Consider the following 23,253-nt stretch of genomic DNA (forward strand, 5'->3'; position numbering starts at 1 on the left):
ATTGGTGCTGAAGCCAAAGTAGAGGGGACCTGAAGGCATCTCGTCTATTCTCGGGCTGGGTTTGTTTGGGCAGCAGCCTGTGGGAGCAATTAACTGCTTCCTCTGGAAAGAGTAAATAGTCTTCCCTTCCTGTTTTTCCCTACATAAGGCACACGCCTAAATACACAGTTGGCTCAGAGATTTGATATTTCTGCAGTCCAGAATACATTGTCAGTAGAACTCCACACTGGCAAAGACAATGTGTTATATGATAAAATGCTTCAAATTGCTCACATGGAATGGCATTGTTGTAGAATCACCACATTAGACAACACAATAAGGACACTCATTGGGGGCACATTTATCAAGTGATGTAGTCCAATACATTTGAAATCATAATGTAAATTGAACATTAATGAACACCACAGTGAAAGCCAACAATGACCAACCGCTGTTCCCAGCACTACACTGTCAGTCCTGGGGGTCTTGTTTGAGGGGGCTGTGGACTGCCAGGGTGCTGAAACTGGATGGGAAAGGACATCTGTTTGTCAGCATCCACTCTACCCGTTGTGTATCACAGGTGGGGCCATAATGTTTCTTCATTGTTTTGACAAGACAACACATCAGCTACAGTTGAATAAGACTGGCCCCCAGGCTACAAAGTAAGCAGGGCTCAGCACCTGACATCGTGTCCTTGCAGCATGGATGTTGGCCGTGCCTGCTCCGTGCTCACCCCGAGACAGCGAGGCATACGTCTCACCCCATGGCCAGCCAGGCCCAGGCTGTACGTCATCAACCTAAAGGCCAAATCAAACAAAATGCGAACAAGCATTGCTATGTGTAGATGCAAGAAAAAAAAACTTGCTTTCTAATTTGAAGCGCATGCCGCTTTGACGACGGTGATGCTCTGTGCCCTTCTGTTTTCTGTCATTCACTACCGTGGATTCTGATTCCAGTGTGTACAGGCGTGTTCCGTTTACAAGGGAACCATAACACTCAGGGGGGGTTGTCTTGCCGTCACCTGATTATTTGAGGAACATGCAAGGTACCTACACGTCTGCTAAGAACAACACAGGAACGAGGCCCTCAGAACAAAGATCCCACTGTGTGCATCTTGCGACTCAACTAATGGCGGTTTCTTACACTTATTAACATATATGTTTAGTAACGTGAGCTCGTTGTGTTAAATTCTTCCAGAAGACTATGTCAACAGAATATGCAAATACTGGCACTGAGAATCACTGCTCTCTCAGGGGTAATGCCTGGACAATGTTATTGGAGGGGACAGGAACACCTAATATCTCACCCAGGGGCACTACTGCATGGCTGGCTACTCAAACGTCTGTTTTCACCACTTCCCCCACTGGGGTTGGGCTCCAAAATTGTGTGTTGAAAAAGGAAGAGAATATTCATAAATGTCTTAGTAACCTTTTCTAAGGAGATAATCGAAGTCACATCTATTGAAAAGAAAATCATGACTTGCAATACAAATCAAATGTTATGTCACATGCGCCGAATACAAAAAGGGTATAGACTTTACAGTGAAATGCTTACTTACAAGACTTACCAATAATGGAGTTAAGAAAATATTTAATAAATAAACGAAAGTGTCAACAACAGAAAAGTAGAACAATAAAGATGCTATATACAGGGGGTACCGGTACCAAGTCAATGTGCAGAGGTACAGGTTAGTCAAGGTCATTTGTACATGTAGGTAAGGGTAAAGTGACTGCATAGATAAACAGCGAGTAGCAGCGGTGTAAAAACAAGGGGGTGGGTGTCAATGTCAACTTTGGGGCTTTCCTTTGACACCGCCTGGTATATAGGTCCTGGATGGCAGGAAGCTTGGCCCCAGTGATGTACTGGGCTGTACGTGCGCATTACAAAATGTTTGGGCAAAATTACCATTATGATACATTTACCAGAATGTGAACCTACCTCTGAGAAACAGGGTGGCAGACTGGTACCTGAGGGCCTGGGAGGATGGACTTTCAGGACATCCAGTGCTTTGACATGGATAAGCTCTACCAGATGCTTGTCGGTTTCAAAACCGTATTGTATTTAAACAACAGCTACATGTAAGCATGGCATGTGAGGCTACTTCATCAGATATCATTCAGGGACAGAGCCAATTAGTGGCGTCATTCTCACCTCCCAGCACATGGAACCACGGGGAAACTCAGAGATCCAGGGTGTCCTCAGTGAACGGAGGGAGGTGTGTAAACTTCAGGATCACATTCGCCTGACTTTGTGTGTATTTTCTCTACCAGGGAGAGACAACAAATCTCATGGGGAGTGACACAAAACGTCAATTCGGGTATGTTCCAAATTCAAGATTTGAATAGGGTAATGGGAGATGTGTTGGACTTACTGACTGAAATAGTGCCGTAGCTTTGAGGGGTCACGGAGCACAGTCACCCAATCTAGGATCCAGTTCCATTAGGTCAGAAGGGTTCACACTGATACAGAACAGATACACAGCCTCACTCTGCTAGGGATCTGAAGGGAATATGAATTTGGGTGATATTAGTTGACTTTATAATATATAGCTAAATCAAATTGGACAGATATAACCATCAGTTATTTATCATAAGAGCTTCCTGTCATCTATGAAGGTCTGCTTCTCACGTCACCACATTCCTGTGGATACAGGGTTGCCTAGGTTACCCCCTCTGGACCACATGACGCAATCCCAGTAGCTACACTGACAGCACATTGAAAGCTCTCGATGGCTAGCCTACCACTAAACTTACGTTGAATGGTTTGCAGTCTTCAGCAAGTTGAAGAGCTCCACTAATGTCTAAAGACAAAACAGACTCTTTCAATAGGAAAACATGTTCAATTTTCTGTTACTGACAAACTAGCTAAGCTAGTTACCTACAGCTTTCAGCCACAGAGACCTCAGTAGCTAGCACGGGACCTGCACGGGACCTGCACCTGACAGTCGCAGCCGCCGGCCACCTGAACATAAGAACTGCGCGCGTCTGTAGAGTACAGACAAGACAACCAGCCAAGTCACCCATCTCCATATACAGTGCATTCAGAAAGTATTCAGACCCATTGTCTTTTTCCACATTCTGTTACATTACAGTCTTATTCTAAACTCTTTCAGAGTGAACATCGGGTTCTTGGTCACCTCCCTGACCAAGGCCCTTCTCCTCTGATTGCTCAGAATGATGGAGGCCAGTGTTCTTGGGGACCTTCAATGCTGCAGACATGTTTTGGTGGCCTTCCCCAGATCTGTGCCTCGATACAACCGTCTCAGAGCTCTATGGACAATTCCTTTAACCTCACGGCTTGGTTTCTACTGACAAGCACTGTAAACTGTGGGACCTTATATAGACAGGTGTGTGCCTTTCCAAATCATGTCCAAACAATTGAATTTACCACAAGTGGACTCCAATGTAGAAACAGCTCAAGGATGATGAATGGAAACAGGATGCACCTATGCTCAATTTTGAGTCTCATAGCAAAGGGCCAGAATACTTCTGTTTATTTATTTTTAATACATTTGCAAAAATGTCACAAAAAAAAAAAAAAACTTTCCGCTTTGCTATTATGGGGTATTTTTTATTTAATCCATTTTAGAATAAGGCTGTAACGTAACAAAATGTGGAAAAAGTCAAGGCGTCTGAATACTTTCCGAATACACTGTACATCCTAAAACACACTACATAGTTGTTTCATTCTTATTTTGTGTACAGGACTTCTCATCTAAAGCATTATATTGAACAATGAGGACTTGACCACACTCACTACCTAGAAATTGTGTGAAAACCCAAATTGGTGGTTGAGGATTTGAGTAATATTAAAGCAAGATTAAGAGATGTAAGCTATAATACAGACAGGCAAGCAACCAACATAGCTAGAAAGCAATCAGATGGCTCAGCATCTGTTTGCAAGGTAAAGTCATGGATGGAGCCATCACAGAAAAAGTCTATGAACTTCATCAAAATATGAACTGAAATGACCTTTGTCAACACAAGACTCTATTCAGTGACCTCTCAAGTATTCTCCCATTGAGAAAAAAAAAGAACCATAAGCCATCTTTTAAAGAGAGAAGAGACAAAACACAATTCCTTTCAGCTGTTCTTCTGAGAGAATATAATATGTTCACTGTCATTTCATTAAGGCCACAGTCTGTTTTTAAAGTGGAACAGAAATGATTGAGGAAGTTGTTTCATTCCTCACTTACACTTTTAAAGCTAGAATCCTTAGTTGCTCCATACTCATTGATTATTGAAGAATACAACTCACGAATGCCTCATGAGCTTAGTTCACCTGTTGTACCCATTAGAACCCAAAATAAGTTTGTAAACAATGTACATGTAAAAAACACCATATAGCCTCAAAACTATACATTTGATATCATGGATGGTCAGTCCTTGTATCCATAGCGGTCTATGAATTTGAAAGCGGTTACATTTCTCCAGCACCATCCCGTAGCTTTGTAGAGAGAAGTGGAGAGCACAATGCCTTGGTAATGTTTTAATGAAGGATTCTAGTTCTAAACTTGGATTTTATTTGGGGGATTAGTTTTACCCATCCCATCCTGAAAAGACACTGAATGTTTATCTTTTCTTCAAACCAAAAGGACCAACATTGACACCACTTTTTTGTGGATCAACATAAAGCCAACAAACAATACGTGTCAAGAAAGATGGCCTTACATTTCTTAAAAATACATTGTTATATAAATAGGTAAAAATAAAGATTTGACACACTGCAGCCCAAACCATATTCATAAGTGCTGTCTGATCACAACTTCTGCTCGCTTTATGGGTTCATCCACAGTATGAGTTCCCTTTTATTCAAAAGAATCTGGACAGGTTAAGGCACTGTTCTTCAGTCCTGATCCTGGAGACCAGCAGGGTGGGCAGGCTTTCCTTCCAGCCCAGCACTAACACACATGATTAAACTAATCGACAAGCTCTACTGGGTTGGAACAAAAGCCTGCATACCCTGTGGATCAACAGGACCATGATGGAAGAACACGGAGTTAAGTCAATTTCACAGAACTCTGGGGCAGGGACTCACAGCGAGTCTTTCATAGAAAGGAGTCATCGGAGGGTGGTGCATAGGAGAAACCTAGGAAGGCATCGTCAGCCTCCATCACGATGGCGTTGACTATGGAATCTTCAGTATAGCACACAGAGTTTGTAACAGTCTCGCCTGTGAATTCTGGATCAAAGTTTGTGATGTCATGAGGAGAATTCTGCAAAATAGGGGGAAGAAACAACATTCAGTTCATTCATGCCTATGGTCTGGTGTCTTACATATCTGTGTGTATCTGTGTGATCAGAATCAGATTTAATCCTGAGAACATTTACCACATTGGGAGTGAATGGAGGTGGAACCTTCCTCTGTTCCAGGTCATCCCAGTTGATCTCTGAGAAGAAGTAGTGCGCTTTGATCTCATTCTGAAAAATATATAGAATACAATTCATGTTTAGGTTCTAGAATGTTATTTACTTCATACTGATAAGTGGTGTAATGCAATCCATCTGCCCACGAGAAATGAACACTGCAGCTATTAAGAAACTCCTTGTCATGACAATATTTCTCCACCAGAGGGAGTCAGATGCCATCAGCTATGGCAATACACTAGTCACAGTTGTGAGACTGATGCTGACCACTCACAAAATCATCTCTGGAGCCCAGTCTGTGTGTGCCGTCCTTCTCCAGTAGAGCCTGCAGGAGGGACCAGGCCGTGTTTGACGCTCCGGGACGCATCATCAGGGGCTTGTGAAGGATGTTGTCATACATCTCATGGGTGTCTCTGCTGTAGAACGGAGGCTGTGGAACAGAGGGGAGACAGCTGTATTAGCGTAAGGGCAGCGTGTGATCAGGCAGCATGTCAAGGGTGCACGGACAGTAAATGTTGTTCCGGTTTTCATTGTCTACAACAGTAACTCACCAGGCCAAAGAGCATTTCATAGAGCACTGATCCCAGACACCACCAGTCCACTGTGTTGTCATACGGTTGTTTCCTCAGGACCTCTGGAGCTAGGTACTGGGGAGAGGACAGAGTTACACACATTAGCATTAACTGGCCTATTCAGTCTCAATCCAGAACAGTGGTCTAGACTAGGGTTGCAAAGGAAGGGCCCTTATCACATGTAAATGTAAGATATATAAAATAATCAAATAAGATTTTCAAATAAAACAGAATGACAAATGATCTTAAATATAAACCATCAACTTAGTGAATACCAGTGTTTAATAACATTTTGAACACTGTTCGCCACACAGATGGCCCATTATCCTCAGTCAGCACTAAATAATCTATCGTCATTGTGGAATTTTGGACAGAGTAGCCCACTTACAAATTTCCTCACTTTCTCAATAAGGTCGGTCAGGAACGAGTAAAACAATCAAATCACAAGCATTCTCTACTTAAAAAAATGAAAATGACACTGCCATTCATGAGAGATGTGTCTAGAGGAGTCAGCTGGTAAAGGATTTCAATCTATAGTAACTCAGGTAATATATACTTTATTTTTTGTACTTTTTACCCCCCAATTGTCGTGATAGCCAATTGGTAGTTACAGTCTTGTCCCATCGTTGCTACTCGGGAGAGGCAAAGGTCAAGAGCCGAAACACAACCTTGCACAGCTTCTTGACACACTGCTCGCTTAACCCGGAAGTCAGCTGCACCAATGTGTCGGAGGAAACACCGTACAACTGGCCACCAAAGTCAGCGTACATGCACCCGGCCCGCCACAAGGAGTCACTAGAGCGCGATGGAACAAGGACATCCCAGACCAGCCAAACCCTCCCCTAACTCGGATGATGCTGGGCCAATTGTGCGCCGCCTCATGGGTCTCCCGGTCGCGGCCGACTGACACAGCCTGAGATCGACCTCGGGTCTGTAGTGACGTCTCAAACACTGTGATGCAGTGCATTAGACCACTGCGCCACTCAGGAGGCCAGGTAATATATACTTTAATAACTTAAATGTATTCATATATACTGTATTCATTTTATTGACTTTTTTCACAACTGCCACCAGTTTTACGCCAAAACATTTACAACAGACATGTTAAATAGGTGCATAAAAAAGGATTTCACCAGAGTTCCTGAATGAAATATCCTTCATATTTATTCATGTATTTAACATGTCTGTTGTAAATGTTTTGGCGTAAAACTGGTGGCAGTTGTGAAAAAAGTCAATAGTTTAAAGATTTGCAGAGTGAATAAAAAATGATGCATTCATTGATTAGATGCTTTTTCTTTATTAGGCTGTTTTCTCTGGAACCATATAGTTTATCTACAAGAAACTCATTGACAATATGGACACCGATATAGAAAATGAACAGTATAAATATATTATTTAAAAAAACGTTATTCAAGTATATATTACCCAAGTTACTATAGATTGCCATAGAGTCAGGTAACTTTGGTAAATTACTGGTAGCTTTGTAACCCTATTCTAGAGATGAAAAGGTTCTTACATACACTGCCCTGGAAAACATTACTCAAGCCCATTCTATACATACTACTGTATATGGCACTTAAAATGGAGACAGGCATGTCAAGTTATTAACCACTTTCATGCCTCCCTCTTCATTATGTACAATTTCCTTTGTTAATAATTAGTAGTGACTTGACACTAAATTGTGACATGTCATGTGAACCACACGGCAGCAAAAAGAACACGTGGCATTAAATTGACCATACTAAACGCTTAATGTTACCTCGGGTGTCCCACAAAATGTGCTTGTCGTCTCGGCTTGGGAAATGCCTTCCTTGCACAACCCGAAGTCAGTCAAAACTATATGTCCCTTTAAAGAAGGGGAGACAGGGAACATTTTAGACACTGTTCGCCACACAGATGGCCCATTATCCTCAGTCAGTACTAAATAATCTATTGTCATTGTGGAATTTTGGACAGAGTAGCCCACTTACAAATTTCCTCACTTTCTCAATAAGGCCGGTCAGGAACGAGTAAAACAATCAAAATCACAAGAATTCTCTACTTAAACTGAAATTGCCGTTCGTGACAGATGTCAGCTGGTGAAGGATTAGGCTTCACCACAGATGCTTGGATTGGTTTGTTTGGTACATTCAAATTCACATCTCATAATTTGTTCCACTGACTTGTAGTAAACACTTAGTAAGGGCTTTACTAAAGTACAACTTTTAACTAAGGTTAAATTGAATTGCAGAATTATTTGGGGTAATGTAAAAATACAAGGTAGACTACAGCCATGGGAGGATGCTTCCAGTTTCAAGAAACATTTGTATGTGAACAGCTGTTTGTAAACAAACAGCCTGCATAAGTTTTGCTAGTGCAGGTTGTAATGAACACAGCCCTAAGCTACTACACATAGAACGGACTACTTACGCACTGCAAACCGAGTTAGGATGTCACACTTACTTCAGAGTCGAGAAGGATATTTTCTGGCTTCAAATCTCTGTGAAAAAAATACATCTCATGAACATTCATTATCCAAAGTCACTGTTATTGGATAATAGAATTGTGCTTAATGGATTACAATGGCTATTGTCTCACTACTTCTGGGAAAGTGGCCAATTGAACAGCAAGAGGGTATCAAAACAATCAAATCATGAAAAGAGGGGTTATTTAGTCCTAGTGATATGCATCCAGACATGATCCAGTTGATTATAATGTACATGATTAACAGAACCAGCATTACACTAAACTGAAACCACAGGCAGATTGGATGGCTTGAGGTACTTGTTAAGGGAAAATTGCCCTCACATGTCAATTAATGTATGATTATACACGTGCAACCGTGACGTTTGACTTAATGAAAATTACTACAGTGGACGGCTTTAAATAGGAACACTTCAATGTTCACAAAGATCCAGGAATTTCCCATAAGATGCCATTAGAAATGGGACTTTTCCCAATAATTGAAAAGGGTGTGTTGCATGCACTGCTCATTCAGGATAGTTATTGTGGAAAACTGTGTTTTACAGCATAGGAAAATTCTCTACTACAGACCTCCAGCAGCCAGCTGGTGTACCAGAGCAATGACAACTGGGCCTTTGTAACACAAACTGGATTTGAACCTGGGTCTGTTAGCCTGTTGAGTGAAAGCCCATAAACATTGTTACATACGCACAAACAACCCACGTACCTGTAAACTATATTAAGAGAATGCAGATAGCCCAGTGCGCTTGCCATTTCTGCGATGTAGAACTTGGCTCTGGGTTCCGGAAAGGTCTGTTCTTTTTGAAGATGGAAGAAGAGCTGGAATCATAGAGGACAGTGAGACAGTTCCAAAGGACATGGTGAACTAATAGGAGCATGCTCCGTGAGACAGTTCCAAAGGACATGGTGAACTAATAGGAGCATGCTCCGTGAGACAGTTCCAAAGGACATGGTGAACTAATAGGAGCATGCTCCGTGAGACAGTTCCAAAGGACATGGTGAACTAATAGGAGCATGCTCCGTGAGACAGTTCCAAAGGACATGGTGAACTAATAGGAGCATGCTCCGTGAGACAGTTCCAAAGGACATGGTGAACTAATAGGAGCATGCCGCGATACAGTTCCAAAGGACACAGTGAACTAATAGGAGCATGCCGTGATACAGTTCCCACCACTCATTTTGGCACCTTAGTAAATATGAGCAAAACAGGCTGTGAAAAAAATGTCTTTGCTGTGGTTAGAGTGTTGGGCCAGTAACCGAAATGTTGCTGGATCGAATCCCCGAGCTGACAAGGTAAAAATCTGTCAATCTGCCCCTGAGCAAGGCAGTTAACCCACTGTTCCCCGGTAGGCAGTCATTGTAAATAAAACTTTGTTCTTAAGTGACTTGCCTAGTTAAATAAAGGTTAACAATTTTTTAAAATTACAAATTCAATTATCCTCTTGGTCTTTCATTCAAAAATCAAACCTTAAAATGATTGAAAGAAATACATGAAAACAATATTTTCCTCCCAAACGTGTGCCACAATTATTGGCACCCCTAGAAATGACCACCTACATAACCTCAAGTTGTTTGGGAGGGTTGCCATAAAAAAGCCTTTGCAGTCATTAAACAACAAACTCAAGCCTACAGTTTGCCAAACGTTACTGGATCTTTCAATGGGACCGGGTTCTATGTTCAGATGAGACCAAAATAGAGCTTTTTGGAAACAAGCATGGTGTAGACAGAAAGATAGCCATGCAGAAAAGTACCTCGTCCCCACTGAAGTATGGTGGTGGATCTTTGATGTTGTGGGGTTGTTTTTCTTCCAAAGGCCCTGGACAACTTGTTAGGATACATGGTATCATGTACTCTTATCAAGTACCAGCAGATATTACATCAAAACTAGACTGCCTCTGCTAGGAAGATTAAACTGGGCCGTGGTTCTATCTTCCAGCAGGACAATGATCCAAAGCACACCTCAAAATCAAAACAAAAACTGTTCACAGACCACAGAATCAAGGTATTACCGTAGCCATCCCAGTCCCGACCTAAACCCCACAGAAAACGTGGACCTCGGAATCTGAAGAGATTCTGTATGGAGGAAAGATCCCTTGCCATGTGTTCTCCAACCTCATTACAGGAGAAGACAGAGCTGTTATCTTGGCACAAAGTATTGAATGAACAGGTGCCAATAATTGTGACCTTTGAGAAAAATATGATAAGAATTTTTTTTTCTTTGAATTATTTTACTTTAATTAAAAAGGTTAGATTTTTTAAAATGAAAGATCAAGAGGATAAACAAATATATTTTTTTAACAGTACATTTTGCTAATATTTACCAATGGGTGGCAATATTAGTGGAGGGCACTGTATTTCCACAATATTTAGCCCAGGTTGCTAACAATTGTAGCAGAGTCATGACACACAGCCATGGGTCAAAGTTCCTGCCCCGTCTGCAAATTCCACATCACTATTACAATTGTCTCAAGCCGCACGTTGAGGGGATTAACTGAGTGCCTGAATACTAGCATCAACATGACATGAGCTACGAGATTAGCCTCAGCTTCCTGGAAAAACACCATGTGTAGTTTACCTGCACTGCCAGTTCCCAGATTCTGTGATTTAGGAGGAGATATCTAGCATAGTTCCCCCCAGCTAAAGCACATACTGATGACAACGGTAATCAGAGACGTTAACTAAGGCACATAGCCTTCAGATCTGGAATATCCATAGGCCTCTGTAGCTTTTTGTAAAGATATCTGTAGTATTTCAATACAGTCTAAATATTTTTACAGACTTGCCATTATACCAATGTTAGAGAAACATTACAAACCTTCCATATTGTCTCAACCACTCTTGGTTTTGGCTCTTTTTGACAGTCCCAGAATGGTATGTATAAAAATGCAAATAAATATTTTTACAAGAGTTAAATTGGCCAACACTGCACTAGTGGTCAGGAGGCATTTATTCAAATGTGGAAATTCAGCTCTCTCCAACTGCACAGTTCCTTTTTTTGAAAAGGAGGCGTTGAGCTTCGAAATGTACGAGTTTATCAACACCTACTATATAGCTAAAACAAGTATAGCTTAAAACGAGTATAGCTTAAACCAGCGCTTCTCAAATGGTGGTTTGGGAGTGGATCGCAACAGATTATGTTTGGATAGTGTATGAACTGTCTATAAACTTTCAATGTAATTTCTATTTAATCTGGGTCTGTGGAACCAGCCCCAACGTTTATAAAGGGTCCTTGCCCTCAGGTCAGGGCTCATATCCCAAGGCTTTTTAGCAGGTTTCCTGTGCTTTGACCTCAGTGACTCAACAGTGTGTCTATTATGAATAACAGTGAAACTACTCACTTCTCCCCCGTTGACAAAATCCAAGACGAAGTACAACTGGTCAGTGGTCTGGAAGGAATAATGCAAGCCGACCAGGAAAGGGTGTTTCATGTTCTTCAGTAGCACATTGCGCTCCGCCATGATGTGTTTTTGCTGTTGGAAACAGGAAACATTTTACTATTGGGGTGAACGTACAAATAACATACCCAACATCGAGAAACATGTCCAATTCAATAATACTCTGGAATAAATTACCTCTCTCCTGTTGAGGATGACCCTTTTCTGCAGGACCTTGATTGCGTAATACTTTCCGTCCAGTTTCCGTTTAGCAAGGAGAACCTTCACGCGGGCGAGAAGAGACAGCATGGTGGACTCGCTGTTAAACCCCCCCAGTTACCATAGCGGGGACAATACGGTACAAACAATGAGGCAGTGGAAATCCAGAACTGTAAGACGATCACTTCTCAAATAGAAAGGCTATCTAATAATAGACAAAGTAGTAAACCTTTTCGTTACCACACTGGAAAGACCAAACTAAATACCTGATCGTTTCAATATTCATTGTTTGTGTTGCTGTGATTCTCTTTTGAGTGACCTACTTCAAGACCCAAGACCAGAGGTGTCAAACTCATTTCACGAAGGGCTTAGTGTCTGCAGGTTTTTGGTTTTTCCTTTCAATTAAGACCTAGACAACCAGGTGAGGAGAGTTCCTTACTAATTAGTGACCTTAATTCATTAAACAAGTCCAAGGGAGGAGCGAAAACCCTCAGATACTCGGCCCTCTGTGGAATGAGTTTGACCAAGACATTATAACGGCTGTAATATTAGAGTTGCAAAACTTTCAATAAAATCCCTGGTTTTCCTGAAATCCTGTTTGGAGAATTCCAGAATCAGGAGGAAATGAGCAGGAATACCAGAATCATCCAACCAGGATATCTGGAAAAGCAGGGTATTTATTGAAAGTTTTTTTGCAACCCTGCGTAATGTACTGTATTATACATAATCACATACCTTTCCAAAGCTCCCCTTTCCAATGACTTTGAGAAAGTCAAAGTCTGTGGGCTTTGCACTGAAATGTGGAAAACAAAAAAAGGTTAGCAAACAAAAGTATCTAGAAATATATTTTTAGAACAAATGAATGGCTATGACAAGGCCTGCAAAGTTTACTTGGAGGAAAAAGACATCCAGAAAGCACACACATTTTCACAGGTAAAACAGAAATATCTGCAGGCCTCAATTTAATGTGAGACTATAACCTACTGTGGATTTCCAGACGGTCCCAGGTTAATATTTCTGAAGGTAGAGCCGTTCTGTAAAACAGAGATGGAACAGATTATCTGTTAAAAACACAGGTTTAACGCAGGTTAAAAAGTGAGGCCATAGGATCTAAACCTTTATTCTGCCAGAAGTCTCAAGGGGTTTGAACTACACATACTGTACAGAATGACAATGCTGATAATGCAATATACGAATCTGCTGCATTATTACGGTTGTATAATGGAATCAATGATCCCACATTGAAAATACAATATCCAACACAGAATATTTCAAGTACTCATTCGTGCTGTATCAGAGCAGAGATGTTGGTCAACATTTCTTCATTTGAAAGGCATGACCGCTCAATCTTTGAAAGAGTCATATCTCCTTCCCTCAGACATCATACTGTCCTGTCATCGCCTACCTTGTCATCTTCGTCTTCTGATGGGTCTGAGAAGTTTTGAGATTTGTCCATCTGCAGGAACGCTCTGACATCAGGCCTGTCAGATCGTTGGCGAGAGAGAGGTCACATGTTAGGGGTCTGACAGACACACACAAAGCCACAGCTTTTAGAAAAGCGCTTGTTAAACATCACTGGTTTAGGAGATACTGCCATAAAACAGGGTTAGATCCTCCCTTTGTCACAGACCTAGGATCAGCCGATCATCCCCAGATCCTAACCATACCCATTAGGGAAGAAAACGCTAAACTGACCTTGGATACAGATTGATTTGTCAAACCATCAGAGTAATGTGCAATAAATCGGGTCGTTTTTAAATTAATTTACCGTAAAGTCAGTTGTACAATACTTACTGGTTTCTGAGCTGAGGATGTGAGACCAGTCTTTGAATGAACTCATGTAAACCTGTTCTTCTTTGCTTGATAAACTCTAAAAGAAAATGGAAAATGTTATAAATAGTATATTTAATATTGACCCTGTATTCATTCAATGAAAGACAAGTTCTAGACACAAAATCACTTAGTTGTTCTGGTTTAGTTTCATATTATCCATAATCCAGTTTGTCATGTGTACATGATCTAATTTGTTAAACATTTAAAATAAAAAAATACTGGGCTGAAGTACAGAGGAGAACAGAGGGGCATGTATTGATTTCTGATCTACTAAAAACATTGAGTGCAGTTACAGGTACTTTTACCAGACAATGTCAGATTAATCAATATGTCACCTGGGTCAAAGTTGTCCCCAAATATTCTCTTTGGTGGGATTTTCAAGTTCAAAGATGGAAACTGTTTCCTCAACTGCACAAAACAAAAAAGACAGACAAATCAGATTATATCAAAGATGAGGATAGGCATGTCATGGGGACCAAAATTACTCTCCATCTCTACCCCAACCATGAGAGTTGAATTACCTAATTTTCGAAATGTCAACTATACACAAATCCACAGTAATAGTGTCTAAATACAGTGAGTAATATAACGTGTGTGAAACGTCATTAACACGTCTTACAACATCAACTCCGTAAGTTTCACCTCGAGTCAAAAATTTGTTTTTTAAACAAAGAGCTAAGACCTTCAATGTTAAAACATCTGATAAGGTAAGGGATTCTGTTTTGATAAAAACCAAGCTTGGCCCAGTTTAGTCAGCTGATCTCTGATGAAATGGTTTAGTAAGAAAGGAAGCCTGCAGTCTTATTACAACACGTATTTGTTACACAGGAACACTTCCATGTAGCAGAAAAGCTATAAAATATATATTTGTCCTCCGAAGAGGGAATAAAAAAATAGACTTACTGTGTTGTAGAGCTTGTCAAACTCTGCGTATCGCCTGAAGACAAACCACTCATGTCTTCCTACATTGACCATCACTTTGTAAACCTGGACAAATGTAGAGGGAAACACATTAGTATAAATCTAGACAAAAGACACGATGCCCTACTTTCTATAGACACTGTAATACTGCAGTCTGCAATACAGCCTGTTGAACAGCTGTTGCCACAACAACACTATAAAAGCATCCCCATACTAGGTTCGTCTTGCTCCTAGCAGAACTCGGCGAAGCAAAAGTTTGTACCTCGCATACTCCATACCTTCGGTTGAAAAACGGAGAAAAAAAAAGCAGCAATATTACCGTTTGTCCCTCTTGAAACACCGGCGCAACAACATTGCTTGATTGATTGCTTCTGTGGACAGGTGTCTTTTATACAGGTAACAAGCTGAGATTAGGAGCACTCCCTTTAAGAGTGTGCTACTAATCTCAGCTCGTTACCTGTATAAAAGACACCTGGGAGCCATAAATCTTTCTGATTGAGAGGGGGTCAAATACTTATTTCCCTCATTAAAATGCAAATAAATTTATTACATTTTTGACCTGAGTTTTTCTGGATTTTGTTGTTGTTATTCTGTCTCTCACTGTTCAAATAAACCATTAAAATTATAGACGGATCATTTCTTTATCAGTGGGCAAACGTACAAAATCAGCAGGGGATCAAATACTTTTTCTATACAGAAATAACAAAACAAATGCAGAAAAATTGCCATGTAACCAGGTCAGAAATCCCAACCCAAGGTTCACAAAGCTCCCACGTAGGGAAATGATGCCTGCGAGAAGAACACTGTGGTTTCAGGATATTCAGTGTTTATTTATTTTACCTTTATTTAACTAGGCAAGTCAGTTATTTTCAATGACGGCCTAGGAACAGTGGGTTAACTGCCTGTTCGGGGCAGAACGACAGATTAGTACCTTGTCAGCTCCGGGGTTTGAACTTGAAACCTTCCAGTTACTAGTCCAACGCTCTAACCACTTGGCTATCCTGCCGCCCCGGTGTGGGAGTGGAAAATTGTGGGGATACAGTGTTCAAGTAGTCCATTTGTAACTCCACTCACTATTGTAGCTGTGTAGTCTGTTAGTGTTGATCAAATCAAATTGTATTTGTCACATGCACCGAATACAACAGGTGTAGACCTTAAAGTGAAATGCTTACTTACAAGTTCTTAACCAACAATGCAGTTAAGAAAATAACTTAAATGGTTAGTTCATGTGCGGGGCACTGGTGCGGAGGTAATTATGTACATGCAGGTAGAGTTATTAAAGTAGATGATAACAGAGAGTAGCAGCGGGGGGTGCAAATAGTCTGGGTAGCCATTTGATTAGCTGTTCATGAGTCTTCTGGCTTGGGGGTAGAAGCTGTTTAGAAACCTCGTTGACCAAGACTTGGCGCACCGGTACCACTTGTCGTGCGAAAGCAAAGAGAACAGCCTATGAGTAGGGTGGCTGGAGTCTGACAATTTTTAGGGCCTTCCTCTGACACCGCCTGGTATAGAGGTCCTGGATGGCAAGAAGCTTGGCCCCGGTGATGTACTGGGCCATACGCACTACCCTCTGCAGTGCCTTGCGGTCGAAGACCGAGCAGTTGCCATACCTGTTAGGATGCTCTCGATGGTGCAGCTGTAGAACCTTTTGAGGATCTGAGGACCCATGCCAAATCTTTTCAGTCTCCTGAGGGGGAATATGTTTTGCTGTGCCCTCAACACAATGGTCTTGGTGTGCTTGGACCATGTTAGTTTGTTGGTGATGTGGACGCCAAGGAACTTGAAGCTCTCAACCTGCTCCACTACAGCCCCGTTGATGAGAATGGGGGCGTGCTCGGTCCTCCTTTTCCTGTAGTCCAATCATCTCCTTTGTCTTGATCACATTGAGGGAGAGGTTGTTATCCTGGCACCACACGGTCAGGTCTCTTGACCTCCTCCCTCTAGGCTGTCTCATCGTTGTCAGTGATGAGGCCTACCACTGTTGTGTCATCAGCAAACTTGATGGTGTTGGAGTTGTGCTTGGCTGTGCAGTTATGAGTGAACAGGGAGTAAAGAAGGGACTGAGCACGCACCCCTGAGGGGCCCGTGTTGAGGATTAGCGTGGCTGATGTGTTAATACCTACCCTTACCACCTGGGGGCGGCATGTCAGGAAGTCCAGGATCCAGTTGCAGAGGGAGGTGTTTAGTCCCAGGGTCCTTAGCTTAGTGATGAGCTTCGAGGGCACTATGGTGTTGAACGCTGAGCTGTAGTCAATGAATAGCATTCTCACATAGTTGTTCCTTTTGTCCAGGTGGGAAAGGGCAGTGTGGAGTGCAATATATATTGAATCATCTGTGGATCTGTATCCAAATTAGAGTGGGTCTAGGGTTTCTGGGAGAATGGTGTTGATGTGATCCATGACCAGCCTTTCAAAGCATTTCATGGCTACAGACGTGAGTGCTACGGGTTGGTAGTCATTTAGGCAGGTTACCTTAGTGTTCTTGGGCACAGGGACTATGGTGGCCTGCTTGAAACATGTTGGTATTACAGACTCAGATAGGGAGAGGTTGAAAATGTCAGTGAAGACACTTGCCAGTTGGTCAGCGCATGCTCAGAGTACACATCCTGGTAATCCGTCTATCCCAGCGGCCTTGTGAATATTGACCTGTTTAAAGGTCTTACTGACATCGGCTGCGGAGGGCGTGATCACACAGTCGTCTGGAACAGCTGATGCTCTCATGCATGTTTCAGTGTTAATTGCCTCGAAGCGAGCATAGAAGTAATTTCGCTTGTCTGGTAGGCTCGTGTCACTGGGCAGTTCTCGACTATGCTTCCCTTTGTAGTCTGTAATAGTTTACAAGCCCTGCCACATCCAACAAGCTTCGGAGCCGGTGTAGTACGATTCGATCTTAGTCCTATATTGACGCTTTTCTTGCTTGATGGTTCGTCAGGAGGGCATAGTGGGATTTCTTGTAAGCTTCCGGGTTAGAGTCCCGCTCCTTGAAAGCGGCAGCTCTACCCTTTAGCTCAGTGCGAATGTTGCCTGTAATCCATGGCTTCTGGTTGGGGTCTGTACGTACAGTCACTGTGGGGACGGGGTCCTCGATGCACTTATTGATAAAGCCAGTGAATGATGTGGTGTACTCCTCAATGCCATCGGAAAAATCCCAGAACATATTCCAGTCTGTGCTAGCAAAACAGTCCTGGAGTTTAGCATCTGCTTCATCTGAGGGGCTTGACCTCTGACCTGAGCTGTGATCTGGCAAGCTTAATGTTCCAGTTGGTAGCTTGCTAGCACTCACATGACTGCTAGCGCCATCTTGAAAAGGGGCATTTGGTAGGTCCCTCTCTTACATTTTTCTAAGTAATGAGAAAGCTCGGGAGGAGGCAATGTTGAAAAGTAATCTTTAGGCATTTTGTACTTTTCTTAAAATTAAGTTTTGTAATTGACTAAAACAATGAGACAAAAAAAATGTGTTTGAAAAGTTCAAGTTTTTGCTGTGAAACCAAGGTATCCAGGGGTTATTTTCCCCCCAAGGTGGGCGGGCCGCAACATTTAATCTAATTCCGACTGGGAGTGTACTAAACTCATTACTTACAGTGTAGCGCTTCTTCTTGTCCCTCTGCTCATTGTAGCAGGGAATGCTGACATTGGGGTAGCAGGGAATGCTGACATTGGGGTAGCAGGGAATGCTGACATTGGGGTAGCAGGGAATGCTGACATTGGGGCAGCTGGACTGCTCCTCCATCCTGAGCAGGAGCGGTCAGAGTTCAGAGGTTTAAGGGTCAACAGGTCAAGCCCCTCAGCACTCCTACACAGCGTCCAGTCCTGGACAGAGCTCACATTGACGACTGGACCATCCCCATCCTGGTTCACTGCTGTGTACAAGAGATGAGAGTGATTAGACTATAGATAGAAATTTACTCTAGAGAAGGGATACTGCTCTAAATTCCATATAAGAGAATGAGCATACCTGCTCTATCATGTTACATTTCTACCTTACAACCCTCTTAACGTTTCAACCACCTGAATAAACCCTAAGCTTAGCGCCCACACATTGATCCTGTGTGGAGCTGATTGCAGAGCACTGTCAAATGGATCCTCAGCAGTTGTGGAGGGAGCTGGTGGTTCTAGCTGCTAGCGTGGCAGAGAAGAAACCACACTGGGGTCAGTGAGCAGCAACATCAACAGCAGGCTCATCTCATCCTGGGCAGACAGACATTAGGCTACCCTGCCAGGCCTCCCCCTGTTACACTCCCATTCAGTTTCTCACTTGTTACTTAGCCTATACAGCCACTATGACCTGTTAAATTCTTCCCTCACTATTATCCACCACCTCACTTCATCTCATCTCCACATTTTCACCTCTCCTCTTCCCCACATACCTACAATCCCTTCCTACCCCACCCTCTCCCCCCCAATAGGCAGACCCAGAGCTGCATGACCTCCTTCTCACCTCTTATTCCCTCTCACCCACACACCCTCACCCTCTTCCCTACTCCCCTCACCCACTCCCCTCCCCACACACCCTCTCGCCCCACACCCCCAAAAACACCACACCCACCCTCTCTCCCCTACACATACTCACCACCCTCCTCTCACCCCACACACCCTCCCTTCCCACACCTACACCCTCCGTCACCAAATTCACCCACCCCACACATATAAACCCTCATCCCGCTCGCCCAACCCCCTCCCCAAAAAAAACACCCACATACACACCCGCCCTTCCCACACCCACCCTCCCTTCCCACACATACACACACCCTCCCTCTCGCACCCACCCCCCACCCACTCTCCATCGCGCCCAACCCACCCTCTCTTTCACCACACACACACACCGTCCCTCTCGCTGCCCACACACACGCTGGGTCTGTGACATTCTCCCTGGCTCCTGTCAGAGTGTGGAGGACTGGAGGTATTTATAGATAAACTTCAAAGATTCAGCGGAAGGTGCACAGGCTAGTAAGAGACCTTTAGGAAGCTGCCCAGTGGGACCACCAAGACAGGAAGAGGGCCATTATAGAGACCACTCTCTACAAAGGTCGTAGTAGCCTATATGGAAGTAATCTTGAAGACCTTATTCGTGTTCAGATTTGTTAACGTTTACATGCTGATTGCGTCAGGTCTGTTATCTTGTTAGAAACAAAGCTCTTTGTTTGGTGGCGCGACGCTGTGACTGTGCCTTTGTTTCCGAGTGAGGTCAGCTAGCATGTTAAGTCATTTCTTTCAGGCCCTGGCATTGTGTGCTCGGTGTAGGCTATAACATGCTGGTAGAGTTAGTTTAACTGTGCTGTACCGAATGTCCCGAGTCGAGAGATCTAATTCAACTCACGTAGTAGTAACGACATCAAGGGAGAAAGCCTGTTAAAATGCACAAGTGCAGGGATCGTCAGTTCCAAACTCAATTCAAATTCACATCTATGCAAGCCTGGCAAAATGACTGCGGGTCACCAGGCAGAATCCGCTTTTTAACATACCAGAAATACTTTTGTTCAAAAGAGAAATAAACTACCCGCAGTCTAATCTATAGCATACTCCTTCATTTGGAATGCAGAATATTCTTGATGAATCCGCAACCTCAAACCCATATTACAGTGATACACATGATCACATAGGGGGAAATCAGACTTTAGCCCAAGTTTGTGTTCAGGGGATTTAGGTCACTAAATAAATACATCAAAAAGAAAACGAATCCTCACATTCTACAACAAAAACACATTCACTGATTGCCAGATGTTGTGCGCTTTGTTACAACACTGGGCTTGAATTAACTTGTGCTGACAAGCTCAAATGTATTGCTATCAGAAATAACCCTCCTCTTCCAGGTTTGTTCATTACATTTACATTTAAGTCATTTAGCAGACTTGTTCAGACACACATCCCTGCGTTCTGGACATCCTCTGAGGATGTTGAACAATCTGAACGGCATCATTTGTAGGAGTCTCAGCAGCACACCGTATCTTGTCAGCGGTTAGACCGAGAGGTCAGGAAACTCTTGATAAACAGAAGTGAAAGAGCAACCAGGCGTGGCATGAACCCAGTCAGTAAGCTGTGTAGACATTAGGGGACATACACCCCTGGTTAGGTAGGCTCCTCTTCTCTGCTGGTATGAAAGGATGGCCATGGCACAATAGTATTTTTTACAGACAGACCTACGTGTTGTTTAATTGGTGAGAGATCTAGGCTATTTGTTATGCAACAGTATGGATTATGTCTAAAACGCCGACTACCGTTAGCCTGTGGGCTAGAAATGAGCAACGAGACACTAATCTACAATATACAAACATCCTCTCCCAGGGAGGAATTGATAATGAAAGGTTTCGCTCTAAAAAAAAGGGAGGTGTGAGACTAGCCTAGCGTGAGCCTAACCAGTCTGACTAACCAGGCTGTAATATACAAGTCATCGGTATATACAGCCTGAAACGAATGCCTGCAAAATCGTGTTAACGTTCCTTACAGGCCAGAATGTTGAATACAATGACATTTAGACTTACTAGTTGTTACATTTTAGCCTACATACAGTCCCATCATAACAAGAGTGAATTCTCAATCTCAACAGCATTGACGTGAAATTACAAGTGGAAAAGTAACGTTACACACAGATGTTTTCACATTGAAGACATCTGGGTGTTCCATGAACAGACAGACAGGAAAGAATAGGGGTATAATTATTAGTCCAAACAGTTGCAGAGTTTGTTCGGTCCCTCTCCGTTTACTTTCGTTTAAAAAACTTTTTGCAACAGAATCGGCGTAATTTTTTATTGAACCTTTAAATTAACTAGGAAAGTCCGTTAAGATCACATGTGTGTATAATGAATACACCCAGGACTTTAAAAAAAGTGTTTGTTAGTTGAAAAATGTTAGGTAAAGAGAGAGCGCTGGGCTCGGTTTCTCAAAAGCATCTCAAGAACTTAGCCTTACGATGCTTTTGGGAAACCAGGTCCTGTAAATTGCTGTTACTGAACATATATTTCTAACTGAATAAAAAGTTACGTAATGACACCATTTAACAGCTTTAGGGCTGTAGATGGCACAACGATATTGAGGCAATGATATTCGGTGAGTTGCATAGACATCTTGTACTACAACATTTCAGAAAAGTATACGTGTAAACATACCTCCAACTAACTCCAATGACGTGTCGGTAAAAACCGAGGACAAAATCCGGTGAATTTGACTCAACTATGGGAAACGTACTCAACGGTAAAGCGTGTACTTTCTACCATCCACTCCGAGCTTCAGTGGAGGGGTAGCTCGAAACAGGAAACATCTAGAGGTTTGTGCTCAAATTCAAATGAAATTAGTCACGGGACCACACTTCAAGAGGATGAAAACATTTAGGTGGAAACATTAGCAAACAGTACCCCCCCCCCCTAGCGGTGGAACGTGGGCAAGGCCACAACCGCCCACTGCATGTATGTAGAGCGTCATCTTTAATGGCTATTAAAGGTCTGTCTGCCTGTTTGGTCATTTCTTGTAACTTTTGCTCTATTCTACTCAATTGTATTGTATTATAAATATATTATGGTCTCGTCTGTTGTGTTATTTATATTCTGTAATTATATTCTTTGATAGTTAGAGCACATGGATGTCCAAGTCCTATCTAGCAGGTGTCCCTTCCATTCTTGAAATTGTCTCTACATGCTTGGCGGTGCTTATATCATAACTGTGAAGGTTGACCTCTCACTGACAGGAGGCTTGGTGACAGGAAGAGAGCAGTCCTGCAAGCTGCAGCGGTACCTTGAGGTCAACATTAAAGTGCTCCAGGAAAGTGGACATCTGCCAAGGAACTATACTTGGCCCTGCCTCCCTCTTCAGGAAATATTGACTCATCTGTCAGATATGTCCTCAACCGGTACCAGTAGATAAAACTAACCTTCTTATCATCGCTTTATGAAGGAATGTTCATGATGAAACATACCACACTTCTTTCCATGTAACTACAGTCATACTGACTGGCTCTTCCCATGGCTATAATAGTGGCCTTTGTATTTAAGCCTATGGGTGGATATCTATTGAGATAAAGCTCACCCAAAGTAGGCATGTGTATTGTAATGAATTAGCTAGTTAAACAGAGGACTTAAGAAATTGGTATTTCCACTTTAAAACTGGATCCAACATACAGTGACTTCGGGAAGTATTCAGACCACTTCACTTTTTCCACATTATTTTACAGCCTTATTCTAAAATGGGTTAAAACAATTCTCCACTCATCAATCTACACACAATACCCCATAATGGCAAAGCAAAAACAGGTTTAGACATTTTGGCAAATGTATTAAAAATTAAGCACTGAAATATCACATTCACATAAGTATTCAGAGCCTTTACTCAGAACTTTGTTGAAGCACCTTTGGCAGCGATTACAGCATCGAGTCTTCTTGGGTATGATGCCACAAGCTTGGCACACCTGTATTTGGAAAGTTTCTCCCATTTTTCTCTGCAGATCCTCTCAAGCTCTGTCAGGTTCGAGGGGGAGCATCACTGCACAACTATTTTCATGTCTCTCCTGAGATGTTCGATTCGGGTTCAAGTCCAGGCT

The 23,253-nt window shown here is 42.5% G+C and overlaps 1 protein-coding gene across 5 annotated transcripts; it reads right to left on the minus strand.

The window, feature by feature from the left end:
• Positions 1 to 1,552: 1,552 nt before the first annotated feature.
• Positions 1,553 to 22,005, minus strand: LOC115104930 (serine/threonine-protein kinase Sgk3-like). 5 transcript variants are annotated; one of them, XR_010460460.1, is made up of 18 exons: positions 21,830 to 22,005; positions 18,307 to 18,586; positions 14,710 to 14,793; positions 14,142 to 14,214; positions 13,768 to 13,843; positions 13,379 to 13,454; positions 12,958 to 13,007; positions 12,709 to 12,766; positions 11,953 to 12,036; positions 11,719 to 11,850; positions 9,087 to 9,199; positions 8,360 to 8,396; positions 7,677 to 7,763; positions 5,897 to 5,992; positions 5,620 to 5,775; positions 5,310 to 5,399; positions 2,351 to 5,194; positions 1,553 to 2,242 (listed from the first exon to the last, which is right to left on the minus strand). XR_010460460.1 is itself a non-coding variant. In XM_029626350.2 (17 exons), the coding sequence occupies exons 2-17, from the start codon at positions 18,454 to 18,456 to the stop codon at positions 5,027 to 5,029; spliced, it is 1,530 nt and encodes a 509-aa protein (XP_029482210.1). In that variant the 5' UTR covers positions 18,457 to 18,586; positions 21,830 to 22,005; the 3' UTR covers positions 1,553 to 5,026. The 5 variants fall into 5 exon arrangements, 4 of the variants coding, with proteins under 4 accessions (XP_029482210.1, XP_029482211.1, XP_029482212.1 ...); XM_029626350.2 differs by having other exon boundaries at positions 1,553 to 5,194; XM_029626351.2 differs by lacking the exons at positions 18,307 to 18,586; positions 21,830 to 22,005 and adding an exon at positions 15,047 to 15,134 and having other exon boundaries at positions 1,553 to 5,194.
• Positions 22,006 to 23,253: the final 1,248 nt, after the last annotated feature.

The sequence above is a fragment of the Oncorhynchus nerka genome, linkage group LG22, assembly GCF_034236695.1.
Source record: "Oncorhynchus nerka isolate Pitt River linkage group LG22, Oner_Uvic_2.0, whole genome shotgun sequence".
NCBI lineage: Eukaryota > Metazoa > Chordata > Actinopteri > Salmoniformes > Salmonidae > Oncorhynchus > Oncorhynchus nerka.

What these genes read in the sequence shown, in the direction of transcription:
- LOC115104930 (XM_029626350.2), bottom strand. Translation starts at nt 18,456, where the DNA reads ATGGAGGAGCAGTCCAGCTGCCCCAATGTCAGCATTCCCTGCTACCCC. An exon ending in ACAAGAAGAAGCGCTACACT is followed by an intron (nt 14,794 to 18,306) that starts GTAAGTAATGAG and finishes ACATTTGTCCAG; the next exon opens with GTTTACAAAGTGATGGTCAA. An exon ending in GAAAGGGGAGCTTTGGAAAG is followed by an intron (nt 12,037 to 12,708) that starts GTATGTGATTAT and finishes GCCCGCGTGAAG; the next exon opens with GTTCTCCTTGCTAAACGGAA.